The sequence below is a fragment of the Mandrillus leucophaeus genome, unplaced genomic scaffold (assembly GCF_000951045.1).
Source record: "Mandrillus leucophaeus isolate KB7577 unplaced genomic scaffold, Mleu.le_1.0 Scaffold267, whole genome shotgun sequence".
Taxonomy (NCBI): domain Eukaryota; kingdom Metazoa; phylum Chordata; class Mammalia; order Primates; family Cercopithecidae; genus Mandrillus; species Mandrillus leucophaeus.
Window position 1 is genome coordinate 2,442,822 of NW_012102776.1, and position 18,268 is coordinate 2,461,089.

The 18,268-nt window shown below is 31.7% G+C and overlaps 1 protein-coding gene across 1 annotated transcript in view; it reads left to right on the top strand.

Annotated features, from left to right (window-relative positions):
- Positions 1-18,268, top strand: part of DYNC2H1 (dynein, cytoplasmic 2, heavy chain 1) — a 376,294-nt gene that overhangs the window by 57,851 nt on the left and 300,175 nt on the right. The window contains exons 35-45 of the mRNA XM_011984411.1: positions 197-420; positions 1,172-1,287; positions 3,329-3,528; positions 4,696-4,960; positions 6,165-6,372; positions 8,837-8,966; positions 12,200-12,355; positions 13,546-13,805; positions 14,683-14,929; positions 15,837-15,988; positions 17,018-17,162. Coding sequence (XP_011839801.1) covers positions 197-420; positions 1,172-1,287; positions 3,329-3,528; positions 4,696-4,960; positions 6,165-6,372; positions 8,837-8,966; positions 12,200-12,355; positions 13,546-13,805; positions 14,683-14,929; positions 15,837-15,988; positions 17,018-17,162 — 2,103 coding nt within the window. The remainder of the gene's footprint in view (positions 1-196; positions 421-1,171; positions 1,288-3,328; positions 3,529-4,695; positions 4,961-6,164; positions 6,373-8,836; positions 8,967-12,199; positions 12,356-13,545; positions 13,806-14,682; positions 14,930-15,836; positions 15,989-17,017; positions 17,163-18,268) is intronic.

Below are 18,268 nucleotides of genomic sequence, written 5' to 3' on the forward strand. Positions count from 1 at the left end.
TATCATATATTGAGTAAGGAGATGGTGAGTACATTGAAGGTTACCTTTAGCTAAGGTATAAGATTTGTATGTAGTAATATGTCAATAAAATTTCTGTTGGCAGTATATTTTATATTTATAGTTTCAAATATAAATGATGCCTGTATGTTAAATATTTTATTCAATTTAATATTAAATATTTAAATTAATATTTCAGGTAGAAGTAAATTCGAATTCTGGAATTTTTATCACTATGAATCCTGCTGGAAAAGGTTATGGAGGAAGACAAAAACTGCCTGATAATCTTAAACAGCTTTTCAGGCCTGTAGCTATGTCTCGTCCAGACAATGAGCTTATTGCAGAAGTTATTCTCTATTCGGAAGGCTTTAAAGATGCTAAAGTATTGGGCAGAAAATTGGTAGCTATTTTCAATCTATCTAGGTGAGTTTTCTTGTTCTAGATATTTTTACATTTTCCATTTTTAATGATTGATTATGGTTATTAGTGATCATTTTCATATTTTCTCAATTTCCCTTTTCCATTATTTTTATTCTGATGATTTTATTGTAATTATGGTGTAGATATGAAAGGCTTTAGTGTGCACAATAAAAATATTGGGTTCAAAACTACTTGCTTTTCATAAATATTATTAATTTGATCAGTTTTTTTCTTCAAAATGTTTATATTAGAGTGCTTCAGCTAAATATTTCTTATTGAACTAATTTACCAGCTGACCACACACAAGCTACTGTTCTTCGGAAAGAATCCTTCACAATTTTTCTTATGTCTTATTTCTGGTAATAGAAACTGACATTTACTTTCTTTGGGAAAATGTACAATTCTGTTCCATATCACTTAAGAGATAATGGTAAACTAGACAGTGGCAGAGATTGAGAGCAAGATGGATTGATTAAAGGCTTTAGGCATAAGGGTAGCAGGTAATTGTCATTTGGTATCTTCATTAAGATAATTAACTTATTCATAAAAGCTTTATCTTACCCTTGAGAACCGTCCATCTTTAACAGCTTACTTGAATGATTATTTTGTGTGGTTGGTTCCCTTATATAAATTAATGGGATATCACCATTCATTTCTAAGTGTCAGTAGTTATATTCTGTATTTCTTTGGACGTGATGATGAAAGTAATTTCTTCTAGCTATTTGATGCATTGATTTCCACGTCTCTACTTCAGGGAACTTTTGACACCTCAGCAACATTATGATTGGGGTTTGAGAGCTTTGAAGACAGTCCTGAGAGGAAGTGGAAATCTTCTTAGACAGCTAAAGAAAAGTGGCACTACACAGAATGGTATGATTGATTGTTCCAAATACATTAACTTATTTTTAAAAACATAAACATTAATTTAGAATAGTTTGAGATTTACAGAAAAGTTATAGATACAGTATTAAGGATTACTGTATACCCTGCCCCAAATTCTACTGTTGTTAACATCTTCCATTAGTATGGTATATTTGTCACAACTAATGAACCAATTTGGATACATTGTTTTTAAACTAAATTTCCTACTTTATTCAGGTTTTCTCCAGTTTTTACCTGATGTCTTATAATAACTTTTAATGTGTGTTAAATATGAAAGAGTTGTAATATGTAAAGTCCACTTGTTCTTTAACTTTAATATCCTTTAGAATCACCTAGTGGCTTGTTAAAACAGATTATTAGACCCCACCCCCAAAGGTCCTGACTCAGTAGGTGTAGAGTAGAGCCTGATAATTTGTCTTGTCTTGAAACAAGAACAGAAACCTTAGAAACACATGTAGGATTTTCTCTTTCTAAAGCTAGTATATTATGATTAGACTAGGTTATAAATGTTTGGAAAGAATACCACAGAGGTGGGCTGTCTTTCTTACTGCGGCATATCAGTGGGTATATAACAACCATCTGACATCACTAGTTATGTTAACCTTCATCACCTGGCTATGGTCGTGTTGCCAGGTTTCTCCAATGTGAAGCTGTTATTTTCTACCCTCCTGACTTTATTCTTTGGAATCATGTTAATAAATCTAGCTTACTCTCAAAGTGGCGAGGAAAGGATTAAGCTCCACTCCTTGGTGGGGTAGTATCCGCATATATTATTTGAAATTCTTCTGTAAAGAAGATTTGTCTTTTCTGCCTCATTTATGTATTCATTAACTCATTTATTTAGCTCAATACAGACTTATATATATTTGTTATACTTTTCTCAGATGAAATAAATGGTTTTTTATTCACATAAAAATAATGATTTCCCGCACCTGTGCAGGTGTACATTCATGAAAGCCTGAATAATCAGTTTCTTCAGGTTGCTATTGAAAAGTAAGTTAAAATACTATGAAAATAGAGACAACATAGAAAAAAGGACCACATGAAATTACCTCTTTGGACTTTAAATGATCAAAGTGTGCCTCTTAAAAATGGCCTCTACATTAGCTGTCTTATTAGGTTGGCATATGCCTGGGTAGATACAGTTATTTTGTGAGTGCTTACATTACCATTTTTTAGTTGTCTATATTTGGTGATTTTTAATAAATATTTAAACCATATCTGTAATAAATAAAGATGGCTTATGAGTTCAGTGCTTGAAATAAACTTTAGAGAAGTCCAGACTTTTTATGTATACTTAAGCATGAAAATATTAAGCAATTATAGAGGAATGCCAGGCAATAGTTTCTTTGATTTTGTGTATCTTACCAATCAGCAGCTAATATCTGTGAAAATAAGCATCTGGCAGTGGTATCAGTATTTGCATTTGGCTTAAGAATGGGTTTGTGAACCAAGTTTGAACAAGGCCAATCAAAGATTGTTGCTCAGTTTGTTAGTTGTTTATCTTAGGACATAAGCTGTGAGATGATATTGGTGTCTTTGGAGAGGTACCTGAATTTGGAATTAGTTTATCTGGAATTGAATCCCAGCTGTGATACTGCTGTGCCTTCTCAGAAAGTCACTTAAACCTTCAGAGACTTAACATTCTCAGGTGTAAAATTGGAATAATAATAGTAATACTTTTTAGCCTACTTTATAGGGTTGTTAAAAGGATTACATCATATAATATAAAAGGTGAAGTACTATGAAAATATAAGTGATAATGATTTTTATTATTAATTAAAGTCTTGGTACCCTGTGATTTGAATTCTATGGAAAAGAGTTTATAACTACTTAGTGATATTTACTTTTTAGCAGTCAAAAGATACTAAAGTAAGCTTGCCAATTCATGTGATGTAACGTCTTTAAATGTTACTAAATTCTAGTGCATTTAATGATTAATAATACATATCAAGGCTATAGAATATTTAAAAACTTTTGTCATCATTAAAGTAATAATAAATAATTTTAAAATGAAACTTTTTTCTAGCTAATGAAAGTCATATTGTGGTACAAGCACTGAGGCTTAATACAATGTCAAAGTTTACGTTTACTGATTGCACCCGGTTTGATGCACTGATTAAAGATGTCTTTCCTGGAATTGAATTGAAAGAAGTGGAATATGATGAACTAAGTGCTGCATTAAAGCAGGTCTTTGAAGAGGCCAATTATGAAATTATACCCAATCAGGTAACTGTCAAGAATATTTTATAATAGATTGATCCTTTTTTCTAGTTGATTCCTTATTAACTATCCTTGTCCTTCATCTTTCAACTTATCTTTTATCTTTCAACTTAGATCTCACTTGCTCAGGGAAGTCTTCCCAGATCTTCAAGTCCTGATTTGATCTTCTTGCTATGTGCTCTTATCATATATTCTTGTTTCAAGTGTGTGTATTTGTTTAGTATTGATTCTCCTCCACCATATAGTAATCTCCATGAAAGGCAGGATCCATGTGTGTGTGTGTGTGTGTGTGTGTGTGTGTATATATATATATATTTTATATATATATTTTGCGACAGAGTCTTGCTTTGTCACCCAGGCTGGAGTGCAGTGGTGTGATCTCGGCCCACTGCAACCTCTGTCTCCCGGGTTCAAACAATTCTCCTGCCTCAGCCTCCTGAATATCTGGGATTACAGGTGCACACCACCACACCTGGCTAATTTTTATATATTTAGTAGAGATGGCGTTTCACCATGTTGGCCAGGCTGGTCTCGAACTCTTGACCTCAGGTGATCTGCCCACCTCAGTCTCCCAAAGCACTGGGATTACAGGCCTGAGCCACCGCACCTGGCCATCCATACATATTTTTGCTCACCATTTTATTTCTAGTGCCTGTTAGAGTACGTAGTGTGTAATGGATTCATCATATATATGTATTTTATAATTGATTTATATATATGATTTAGTTTCACTTTGATAATTTGTTAGGATTTTTTTAAGCGGGTTTCTTTATGTAGTGCAAGTAATTGTTCAAAATTAGCACTTTGCCCTCAGTTTTGGAGAGAAGTAAGATAAGACTGAGTGAATGGATAAATAAGTGAATAAAATAATGAATATATTTGAATGAATGAATGAGTGGAGCAAGTAACGAACGTATTGTTCATACAAGTTTTTTGAACTTAGAAACTTGGAAAGCACCTTTGCTTCTTTTAAAGAAATATTGAAGTATTTAAAGATTATATTGTAAATATGTTCAGATTTATTTAGGTATTCTGTTACATTTTAGGCTATGTCTTCCACTGAAGAAATCAAAGGCTTAATTTACACATTAGAACAAGTGTTACAGAATAAAAGCAGAACTAAGTGTCATTAGATATTGTAAATCATATAAGAACATAATTCTTTCCCACTAGATCAAAAAGGCTTTAGAATTGTATGAACAGTTATGCCAGAGGATGGGAGTTGTTATTGTTGGTCCAAGTGGTGCTGGAAAATCAACCCTTTGGAGAATGTTAAGGGCCGCACTTTGTAAAATTGGCAAAGTAGTGAAACAATATACTATGAATCCCAAAGCTATGCCTCGATATCAATTATTAGGCCATATTGACATGGACACAAGAGAATGGTCTGATGGTGTTTTGACAAATAGTGCTCGTCAAGTGGTTCGAGAACCTCAAGGTTAGTCTCCATGTATACTTCTTTGTTTTACTTAGTAATTCTTAGATAATGATATAATTTGTCTATAATTCTGTCTTTATCAAGGCTTCTACATGACCATAAAGTCGTAATTAAGTTATAATGTGTACATTTGATATTTTACTTTGGAGGGGACCAAGAAATGCTATCTTTTCAGTTAAACTCTGTAACTATTTTTAATATAGTAGAAACTTAGAGTAAATTGGGTGAATTGTAATTCACAACTAGATTAATTTACTGAACGATTATAAAATCTTTACTGCATTTATATTATAATGCCTGAGAAATAAACAAGATAACAGATTTTTGTATGGGGTTAAAATAGATGTGTATGAACAGTATTAACTCATTAGTTTGAATAAAGTATTTTGAATACTTTTGAAAATTTAAGTGGTAAAACTGCAGATTTCCTGGTCTAAATTTGTTGACTTGGTTTTTTAAGAGAATTTTTGGCTGGAATCAGAGGAGATTCCCTACTTTTTGCCAGGTTATAATTTAATTAATAATTATTTTTCTAAGGCAGTAAGTGAAAGCATTGGAAGGGATTTTTCAATGTAGTCTTTTCTTTTTCTATATAATACCACATTAAGTAAAGGCCAGTTATTACCTTCATGTATTTCTCACACTTTTATCAGTGAAATTTTCCTCTTTGAATTGTTTCAAAGGTCCAAGTATAGTATTAACCACTCCCATTTTAGGAAAGATGGTAAAAAAAGGTTTAACCCTGGAAAGACTAGTTATACAATTGGTCACTACTTTTCCCCCTTTGAGGTCACCTTTTTATATGTCAAGAAAATTTGACAGTGGTGAACTTTTTATTTCTCATGCAAGGCACTGGAAATTGGATTTTTCTGTATTTTCTAAAAGACATACAACAGAGCAAGCCTTTGTACATTCTCATGACATAGTAGAAGACACAAGTCTGAAGAATATCTTGTGGGAATAAAAATACTTAAGCCTTGCATCTTTTTAAGTGAAATTGCCTATTTTTATGTTTATAGATAAAGTATTATTACATGATATATATCTGAGTCTTTGGCCAGCTGAGCCAGGATTGCCTGTGTGTTCTCCAGCATATTTACAGTACAAATTCATATGAAAATCAAGAATTGATTTAGTCCTTATTTTTAATTATTATCACAGCATCTATTTTTATTTTATCTCTGCTGTTTTGATTTGAATATAGATGTCAGCTCATGGATAATCTGTGATGGTGATATTGACCCTGAATGGATAGAGTCTCTGAATTCTGTTCTGGATGACAATCGACTACTCACTATGCCCAGTGGAGAAAGGATTCAGTTTGGCCCAAATGTTAACTTTGTGTTTGAAACTCATGATTTAAGTTGTGCCTCACCAGCCACAATATCTAGAATGGGAATGATCTTTCTTAGGTAAGCCATAGATTATTTGTATACATTATATTAGAATATTCTTCTTTCATTATCCTGGCTTCATATTAAGTAAAGTAAGTGTGATGTGAATAATGAATAATTATTTTTCCCATTTATGATTAACTTCTTTTTTGTTAGATTTTAATTAACTCAGAGAGTTCCTGTTTTATTACAAAATTGAATTATTTTAGCAGTTTTAGTTATATCACAATTATGAAATAATTATTATTTTTGTTTAAATGAAACAGCAAGAAAATTTGTTCTCTTTATTATTTTGTTGAGGTATTTTGATTGAGTTCAGAGAAGTGAACATATTAATTATGAGCTAGAGGCTAATAATTTAAAGCTAAGTAGCAATATTTTAATTATAGAATTTAATTAATTTAATCTATTTAATTTTAGATTCATAGAATTTTAGGGCTAACTCAGGTTTTGTAGGTCCTGTGACCCAGTCTTTTCATTTTACAAATTGAATACCTCTTTACTTAATATTTTTTTCTTCTTCAGTATATTTGGAAGAGGCTTCAAGACTGAAAATGAATAATAAACCAATTTTAGATATCATGTAAAATAGTCACATACCAGAGCATGGATATTTGCACCAATTTTATTTTTGAAAATTAGTAATATCATAAGTAAGAAACTTTTATTTAACTTTTCCAATTAGTTACTTATCATCCTGTATAGCATTTAATTTTTTTAGGACTATTTAAAGTCATTTTAGGTATTGTATGACACATGACAATGTAATAAAGTTGGTTCAAATCATGTTTTGAAATTATCTAGTTGCTTACTTCTTTGACAGTATTGTCGGAAACATTTACTTTAAATTAGCCAGAAACTTCAATTGATATTTTGAGGTATTATTAAACGATAATATAATTTTGGGTTTACAGCTTTCATAGCAGCATTGACACACAATTTATCGTATTTATTAGTTGTGTTCTTATAATCTTGTGAGAAAAATAGAATAAAGGTAAGTTTTTGGTTAAATTTTAAACTACTTGTTAAATATTATATATATGGTATTAAACTATGCACCTTAGGAGAGAGAGAGCTGGAAACGAGTAAAACTAATATTTATAGAGAGCTTACCTTTTTGGAAAATACTTGCACATAGAGGAGGGAAAATAAACCAACATTTATACAAGATGGAATATAAGTGAACTAAGCAGTAAGTAGAATACTATACATATTTAGCAGAAAAAAAGACCACATATTTCTGTAGAGGAGTTGAAAATCGTTGGTGAATCAGGTATTGTGAAAGGCATAATGAATGTATATGATTTCATGTAAAATACAAATACATATTAACTTTTTTGTTGCTATGTGTTCAGCTTATATCTTAGTTTTAGGCTTCATTTATTCCTTTAACAGATATTTGTTGAGCACTTGCTATGTGATAGGCCAAATGTGGACCTTTTAATACTGAAATGAATGTTATTATTAATGATGCTGGGACTGCTGGTATGAAGCAGGGTTGTGTTGGATAAACCAAGACATATAGTCTCATAGACATTGAGATAATACCATTGGTAAGAAACTCTTTATTCTGAAGGAGCTTACTTTGGGCTAATCTAATGTTATTTAATTGTTATCCTCTTTGATGTTTCAGTTTTTTTTTTTTCATATTAGACTGGATAGAAAATGTGAGAGCAGAGATTCAAGGCATCAGTGTCATTTGTTAATTGCTATGAAACAATGGTAGAAGATACGAATAAATGACAAAAATGATGAGCTCTTGTCAATTCTATAATAATATAAATTATTTTTACTATAATTTTTTATAATTATGTAAGGTATAATTTTGAATAAGATGTGAATATTATTTCACCAATTGGATTTTGGTGAAATAATTGGATTTTGCCCAGATAGTGATGTGCTTTGCTAAAGGATTTATAGTTTGCTTTAGGAAGATCTTTAAATTTTAATAGTGGCATGGGAATTTAGGTAGTTGGATTTTTGTAGGATAGAGAAAAAATATTTCTAAAGATCTGTATTACAGTTTAGATCAGTGCGTTTTAAACTGTAATGTGCATTTGAATCACTGAGGGATCTTATTAAAATGCTGGAGAGGGATTTGGGATTTTACATTTCTAACAAACAGACCACTCTGAGTAGGAATGGTTTAGACCACTTTAGGCTACGTAGAGCCTATGTAGAGTAGGTTGTGTAGATATATAATTCTTACTTAGTTTATACTTATAATAAAATAGATGAAATTTGTTTTATAGAAAATGACATATATGTATATATACCTATATGCATGTGTGTTTGCATATATTATGTGTATACACACACAGATATAACTATTATTCACACATACACATAGTAAAGTAAAGCCACTTGTTGTATGCTAGCAGACAAAATATACGTGTAGAATAATGTTTATTGGAGCAGAAATTTATTTTAAGGTAAATTGATAATTTCTTCCTAACTAATTTATTTGTCTAATCTGTTTCAGTGATGAAGAGACAGATCTTAATTCTCTGATAAAATCTTGGTTGAGGAATCAGCCTGCCGAATATAGAAATAGTCTTGAAAATTGGATTGGAGATTATTTTGAAAAGGCTTTACAATGGGTTTTAAAGCAGGTAAATTAACCATAATATTTCATAATTAATGGAGGTGAGAAGTATGATTAAGAGTGATCCTTATTTTAACTGCCTTGTGGTGGAACTCTGCTGGAATGTGGGGGTGAGGTGAGAGGTGGATTTTGTCACTGATACTCCTCTATATCTCTTAGCATAACTATTGTATCTCTTAGCATAACCTTTTATTGTATTAGTCTTAAAACATTTTACTTCTTTCATAATACTTCACACTGCTTACCTAAAAGTCTTGATTACTAGAATGTCTTTCTAATTTTTACTAGCAAAAACCATCTTGCTGCCACTTTTTTACTGATATGCCAGTAAATACCTATATGTATGACATATGTATATATGATATATAGGTATTGATATACATATGTACACCTATATATACACACCTATATATACCAATAAATACCTATATGTGATATATATCCATGTATCCACATATATGTGATCTATATATCCATATATTCACATGTATGGATCTATAGATCCATGTAGCCACATGTATGCGATCTGTAGGTCCATATATCCACATGGATGCGATCTGTAGGTCCATATATCCCATATATCATATATATCATGTGATATATATGATATATGCATATATCACATGCACATGATATATGTATATATTACATGTATGTGGTATATGTATATATCGCATGTATATGATATATGTATATATCATGTATGATATATATAAGGTTAAAAACAATATGAAGTTAACACTAAAGTAGAAAAGGGATGGCAAATTATTTGCAATTTATATTTAAAGAAAACATTGAACATCTAACATATGCGAAGCATAATACAAGAGAGACTTTGAGAGGTGAAGATTAACAAGATAATTCCTTTCCTTGAGAAGGGTTTATCTAATGGAGGAAAATGACATGCAAACAGATAATCACAATTCAGCAGGATGAAAAGAATATTGCTGTCATTTAGAAGAGGTTTAAAAGGAGATCACATTTGATTTTGAATTTGAAATGTGAAAAAAGTTTAGCATGCAAAGAAGACCATGGAAGGTGTTCAGATATTCTACATGTTTATGCCATTGCTTTTATGAAAAATGAAAACATATACAAAATAGAGAGTATAAATAGCAGTGAGTTTTTTGAAAGTATCTGATTGTGAATCTGAACTTGATTTAGAGGTCAATACTTTGGGATTGAACAAGATATAGAGAAATGATGGTTTGTTTTGGTTTTCTCAACCTTTTTCTTTCCTAACTTTGTAAGAATGAAAATGGAGGAATAGAGATTTGTGAGGAAGTGATGCAAGTGAAGTAGATTTTCCTGGAGGCCTAGGAAAGGGAACACTCCCATTAGCTGCTAGTCTGACTGAGCTGTCTCCTCCTTTGTGCTTCTGTAGCAACATACAGCATCTACCAACTGTATTATAATTGTCTGCTCACATTAAACTTTAAGCACCTTGAAGGCAAGGACCAAGCTTATCACACTCTTCATTGTGTCCCCAGAACCAAGTATGATGTTAAGAGATAGCAAATGAGTGATAGTATTGTGCTTAATTATATACCTGATGCCTGCATCGTGACACCTTTTCATTAGATATGTTATTTCATTAGTATAAAACATTCAGAGCCTAACAAAGCTTTCCAATGCAGACACTTTGAGGTAATCTCTTCATAGATGTGTGAATGTTAGAATAGGAGTATCATATTAGATGGAATGTATTTATGTATATATAGGGGTTTGTGACTGTAGAAATGACAATATGATAAGATTATTAAATAATAGAGTGAATACCAAAGATTCAGCTAGGAAAAAAAAATGGCTTATGTTTTGAGGTCATATCGCTGTTTGTTTGTTTTATTTAAAGTGTTAAGGGTTCTTTTCTTTTTATCCTGTATTTTGTTCACCATGCACAGGTTCTGAGGTATACTACAATGAATTCTCTAGTCAAATGCTGAAATTGTATTTATAACTAGAACTTTGCTTTCTTCCTTTTTCTCTTCTTCAGCCTATCGGGTAAATCTTTGCTTTCTTTTGTGAATTCAGCAAATAAGAAAATATAGAAGAAAATATGTACGTTTCCTTTATCTCACCTTTAAAATCTGGAACTCTTAGCATGAGTCTATCTAGATTTCTTTGTTTCTTCTCCCTTCTTCCTGCTCTTCCTCCCATTTCTTCTTTCTCCCCAAAATATTTATTTTTTAAGCAGAGGGATCCTTTTAAAATATAAACTGGGTCATTTTACTCTATTATAAAAAACATATTAAAGACAAGGCAAATAAGGTTTTTACTCCTTACCATGTCTGATAAATTCTGCACTCTGGCCCTTGCCTATTTCTCTGACTTAAACACTGTTTCTTTGCTTACTTAGGCATAACTTCTTTTAGTTCCTTAACTATGATGTTTTTCTTTGCATGTGCTATATTCTCTGCAAAAGCTTAGCCTTCAGTCTTAGCTTAAATGTCACCTGTTTTTAAAGAAGCCATGAGCCATCAATCTGAGTTACTGTTTCTGACGATATTCTGTACTGCTGCCCTGTAGCTCTTACCACAGTTTGTTAACCATTTCCTGTACTATGCTTGAGCTCCATGAAGACAGGGACTCTGTTTATTCCAGCTTTTAACAAAACAAAACAAAAACAAACCTAGCACCACATACAGATCCTAATGCATGATTGGTTCTCAGTAAATATTTATGGAAAAACTGAGAGCCATTTTTTTCTTTAACTCTCTAACACTTACCAGGTGCCCCAGAGGGGCCTACAGATCAAACCATCTACACAGCACTTAAGTCCAGAAGTTCTATTTAAAAATTCTCTCAGAGAAAGCTCCATATGGTTTTTCATTTATGTCTGCTTTTTCTAACCTTTCTTTTCTAGTGCCATCAATCTAGCTCTTGCCTCTTGTTTTCTTTTTATCAGCAAGAGGAAATGAACATCTATTCTTTTTGGAACAATGCTCATTAACTTACCTTTTTAAAAAAATATTCTTCAGGTTTAGGAAGTAAATAAACCATGTATCTATTTGAGGACTGTAGCACTGATAGCTAGAAATACACAATTGTACTTCATGATTACTTTTTATTTTCAAAGTGTATACAAAAATTAAATGAAATCCAAACTTTCTACAGTTTGAATAGTGGAGTGAGTTTAAAAATGGTTATTGAAAAGATGTGTGAACATCAGTCTGTATGGTTCTGTGTTTACTGGTTAATCTTTGCCTTTTGTCTGTCTGTATCATGGATTTTAATCAACAGAACGACTATGTGGTAGAAACAAGTTTGGTTGGGACTGTGATGAATGGTTTGTCACATCTACATGGTTGCAGAGATCATGACGAATTTATTATTAATCTCATAAGGGGACTTGGTGGAAATCTGAATATGAAATCACGTTTGGAATTTACCAAAGAGGTAATGCATATTTATAGCCTGTATTTAGTCAAAACTTTAACTTTTCATTAACTCTTACCTGCCAAAATACAATAATTTGTAACTATAAGATATGGAACATTTAAAATTTGAAATTATGTATTCAATTGAGTAATAATGTATTTATATGTGTGTATATATATATTCTTCTTTGAGTTATTTTATGATGTTTGATGATATTCTTAACATTTTATAAAATAATGTTTCATAAGTTAAAAGTTTGGACCATATCTTTAAGTTAGACATTTTTGAACCTACTTGTCTATATTAATACTTATTTCATTCATTTAAAATGTTAGAATAGTTTAGTTTTTGTCATCCTTTTAACCAGAGCAGTTTTAGGAATTAGAAATACTAGGACGAATTAATTATTAATAAATATATTCTTTAATATATGTTAAAGTTGTATTACAGCCTAGTTGTTTATAAAGCTGAATTCTAAATAATAAGGGATTTTTTTTCCTTTTGGCCTCTACTGAGATTACTGGATATTTACTCCTTTGGGTTGGCTCTAACATTATTTTTCAGTCTTTTTTCTCATTTTGCTGCTTCTTCGTTGGTGTCACCTACTGCTTTCTCTATTCCGTTTCCCTTTCTGTGACTGTCCTGTTGCCTCTGTTGCCAGATGCTTTTCATTGTTACCACTCAGTGCCATACTATATGCTGCTTTTAAGCACATACTCTCTTGTCAAAGTTCAGAATAAATGTATTGAAGAGTAGCATTAAGGGCTAACTCTGCTTTATATCTGCGTAGATAACAGTTTTCAGTATTAAAAAGAAGAATAGCAGGTGGAGAGCAGTGGTAGTGACACGGTAATGGACAGTACTAGAATATGGTAGAAATGAAGGGCTTTAGGATTTCTGCATTCTGTAATTTGTGATTTAATGTTAATAAGAACTCCATTAAAATGGAGTATATTTATACCTTAGTGTATAAATAAATATCCAGTAAGTCATTATCTCCTATATATACATTAATTTACTTGCACAAATGATCATTTAGAGAAAAATATTTGAGATAAAATGTTACATTAATGATAAAATGGGTATAGTGTATATAAACTTTTCTTGGAACTAAGATGGTTTACTTTTGGGATATTTACTTGGAATAATTTAAGAATGTCACACACTCTGGAGTATGTGAAAACTTATCACAATTTTTTCCTCTTAAGGTTTTTCACTGGGCACGAGAATCTCCTCCAGACTTTCACAAACCAATGGATACCTACTATGACTCTACCAGAGGTCGATTAGCAACATATGCGCTTAAGAAGCCAGAAAACTTGACTGCTGATGATTTCAGTAATGGCTTAACTCTTCCAGTCATTCAGACTCCTGACATGCAACGAAGTCTAGATTATTTCAAACCATGGTTAAGTTCTGATGCTAAACAGCCCTTTATTCTGGTAGGACCAGAAGGATGTGGCAAAGGGTAAGAAAAATATTGGCAAAGGTATATGTCGTGGATTTATTCCTGCCACCCCTAATTGATTTAATGGCTTTTGTTATGTTTCTTTTGGTTAAAGTAGCATTTACATTTTCATGGAAGATTCATTTTCTTTTCATTACTTGTAAAAATAAGAACTGTGGGGAATAGTGTGTCCTTTTCTTTGCCAGATTATGTGATTTCTACTGGAAAGACAGCAATCTGAGAAGATACTCTTAAAAATAATCCATCCATATAATACAGCAAAAAAAAAAAAAAAGAAAAAAGAAAAAAAAAGAAAAAGAATACCTTAGCTATACTCACATACCATTTGCTTTAGTTATAAAATTTTAAATTCGTAGTTAGATTTCTATGTAAAAGTAGCTTTTAATTCAGTGGAATTCAGCCTAGTTTTAGTGCATATGGAGCATAGTCTCCTGAAATAAAGGAAACATGGTTTATTATTTTCATATTTCTAGTGGGGGAGTAGTAATTTCAAAAATTGTATAAAATCATAGTAATTTTTTTTTAAACTCATAGAACTTAAAATCTTTCCTTCAACTGTGGGGAAACAGGGTTGGTGTATTTAATATATACTTTATCAAACTAGATTAATTGTGAGAACTTTGATTTTTTTTTGGCTGAAAACAGTCCTCACAATGCCTTAAAACATGAATTTATGTTATTTAGACTAGAAAATAGTCTAAAGGTTAGAAAGTTACTTTGATAGTTATGGAAGCCGTATCTATATTTACCATTTTCCCTATCATTATACACATTTTAGAAACTGAAATATTTATGATTCAGACATTTCTTATTGAGTATAAAATATACTTTGTTGATTGCATTTTTATCAAAGTCAGATGTCATGCATTTTTCGTAGGATGCTGCTCAGGTATGCATTTTCACAACTCCGATCCACTCAAATTGCTACAGTTCATTGTAGCGCACAAACCACTTCTCGACATCTCCTGCAGAAACTGAGCCAGACTTGTATGGTAATCAGTACTAATACTGGTCGTGTATACAGACCAAAAGACTGTGAAAGACTTGTTCTGTACTTAAAAGATATCAACCTACCCAAACTTGATAAATGGGGGACCAGTACTTTGGTAGCTTTCCTACAACAGGTAAGTCGTATTGCTTGAAGTATTTTAATCTAATTGGAAACAATTTAATTTTATTCACTTTTCTTAGAAAATATGCATTCTTCATTTGGGGCCAGTTTTGTCTAGCATTTGTCATGGAAATTAAACTCCTGAAATATTTCAGTCTTGTTCCAGTTCTTCTATGATTTTCCTTTCTTTAGAAGTTATATTATGTCAAGATGATATATGACAGGGAGAATAGAAACAACCTTCACTCTACATCTATTACTTGTCTTTTATTCCTAAAATAAGGAGGAAAACAAAAGCTGGACCTGGTAGTGGAGTTGGAGAACTTTTTGCTTCATGGTTTAAAGTATGCATTCTTCTGACAGCGGTTAGACTTGGTCATGTTTTTTTTCTGGCTGCTTTAACCCATTATTCTCCATTTTTGCCTGTGTAAGGATTTGAGATCACATATCCTGAATCAGTGTGGAATATATTTTTCTTTATGTTATTTACATCACATTGGGAACTTTAAATTCTTAGAGTTTATTATGATATAGGTCCAAATTTAGGCTTATTATGTAACTGCAGAATATGATAAAATATTTACAGAAAAAACCACATTTTCTCTCATATTTTTCCTGATACTTTCATTTTCTAGGCTAATTGCTACTCGATTTATAATATCATTGGATTTTAGTGTTTATTAGAGAGAAAAGCATTTTAAACACTAGGATAATTTAGCTAACATTCATAGAACACAGAGATTTGAACAGTATTTTTTTCAGTGATATAATAATTTCAGATACCTTTTAATCTTAAATTCTTGAGTTAGGTAGATAATGATTGCATTTAGAAACAATTGAAACTTTAGGCAAAAATATCCTTTATCATGATTAGGAAATCTTAGGTATAAAATGTTTAAAGTATATTTATTTTCAAATAGGTATTGACATATCAAGGATTTTATGATGAAAATTTGGAATGGGTTGGTCTAGAAAATATTCAAATTGTGGCTTCTATGTCAGCTGGAGGAAGACTGGGAAGACATAAACTTACTACCAGATTTACTTCCATTGTTCGTCTTTGTTCTATAGAGTATGTATCTTTGTGTTTCAAATTTTTTTTATTTGGGAAGATATCATATAGTTGAATTTTATTAAAAGTATTATAGTAATACTTTAAAATTTAGAATATAAAAATGGTCAAAGTTAAGCTCTGATATCTTTTCCTCCCCTTCTCAAAATATAGGCAATAATTTCAGATGATATAAACTTTAATCAAAGTATCTTATTTATGAGACATATAACAGGAAATAAAACAAGACTGTTTTGTGTAGCCTGTGTTCCAAAATGTCAGTCTCAGGAATCTGAATGGTGGATTTTAGATTTAAATATTTTATGCAGTTCATAAAACAAAAATACTATCAAATTTATGAAGATAACAAAAGGAGAATTTGAATCTGAACAAGGGAGAATTAGGTCATTTTAATGGCTGGTGGCATCACTGCTAATCATCTCCATGGTCCGTAATTGTTACAGAGACTATGGCAGTATCTCCTCTGTTTATATTTAATATACATTATATTATATTACAAATATTTGAATATGACAAAACCTTATGTGTATACTTTCGTGCTAATTGTACTCCATCAATTAACTTTTTTTTTCTAGAAATGTTCCTGCTGCCAGTTAAACCATACTGAAATATATTTTTTGGTTTGGTAGAAAGGGGTTGATTTTATTTGTTGTATTAGTTTTACTTTTATGGTTCTGAGGTGGATTAATGCCCTGTGTACAGGCCTTGTGTAATTCAAAAATGCTTTTCAAAGGAAAAATTTCCTTTTGGTCTTTTCTAAAGATCAGTGTTTTGTAAACAATTATGTTTTAACATAATTTCTTGGGCGTTCTCTAACACCTTCTGGTAGTTGACAATGGATATTTCAGGATATAATTTGGTTGAAATGAGAATGGATGGGGGCAATGAGCCTAGTCTTAGCCCCTGGGTAAGCTTTGGAGATATGTAGGTCTCAGAGCTTGAAAATCACTGCTGTAACTTAACATTGAAATATTAATTTGAAATATTGATTTATTTCAGCTTTCTTCTTATATGCCCCTTTTTTTTTAGTTACCCAGAAAGAGAGCAGTTACAAACGATTTATGGAGCATATTTGGAACCAGTTCTACATAAAAATCTGAAGAATCATTCTATTTGGGGTTCTTCATCAAAAATTAATCTTTTAGCAGGATCTATGGTACAAGTGTATGAACAGGTAGATATGCATCTAAATTGTAGCTTTCATGTCTATTAGTATCATTCCTAAAGGTCTACTTTTAATTCTGACCTCTGTGTCGATACCCAGGCTTTACTTTCCTGTTTATTAGACTTTTCTAGTAGAGAGTAACTCTATGAAGACAGGTGCTGTGTGTGCCTTATTCGCTGTTGTATCCATGGCACAATTTCTAATAGGCACCCAATGTTTGTTGAATGAATGAATTTGTGGTGGATGGTTATTCTGCTGTCAGCTCAAAGTTAGCATATTTAGAATTGAGTTTATCTGCTTTCCCAAAACAGATCTTCTTCCTGACTTCTATCAGTTTGTGTCTTCCAGGCTTCAAACCGGCCAGTAGTAGTCTTTGATGTTTCTTTTTTTCTTCCTGACTGGGAGGAAATGTCTAAAGTATTCTCCCTAGATAAAATGGGGAAGATAGTTGAAAGTAGGCATTGAGGATGCACAAAACATTTGTTGAGCACCTTTTCTTGCCAGTGGTAGTCCTAGGGATGTAAAGATGACTTAGTTTCTTTTTACTGAAAGTTCACAGTCCAATGAGGGACTGAGTCATATAAATAAACGATTAATACAGTGTAATAAATGTAGCAGTAACGGTATGTCTAACTTACAGAGATAGCACAGAGGAGGAGTAAATAACTTTGTTGTATGTGGTAGTTGTTAAGGAGGAGGTAAAGTTTGATCTGAGTTTTGAAAAATTAATAGAAATTCACCAAGTAGCTGGAGGTGAAAGAATGTCTTCTTAGATAAAGGGAATAGCATGTACAAGTTATGGACATGTTTATGGAAGATGCTTTTTATAATATTGGAGTAGAAGTAGGGATAGATAAGTTTGAAAGCAAGAAATTCCTTTTTTTTAAAAAAATAAAGATGTTAGGTAATCAAGATCAGAATAAGAGTAATGGCTCTGTCCATAGAGAGGAAGGGACAGGCTTTTTGCTGGTTGGTTGTATATTGAAGAGAGATACTTTGATTTGTTCAGTGACTTCTTGAACATAAATTGTTTTAATGGTTCCCAGCATTAAAAAATGGGTCTTACCTAGACCTGCGAGTACCTTGGAATTGCTACCATCATATTTAAAGGTTAG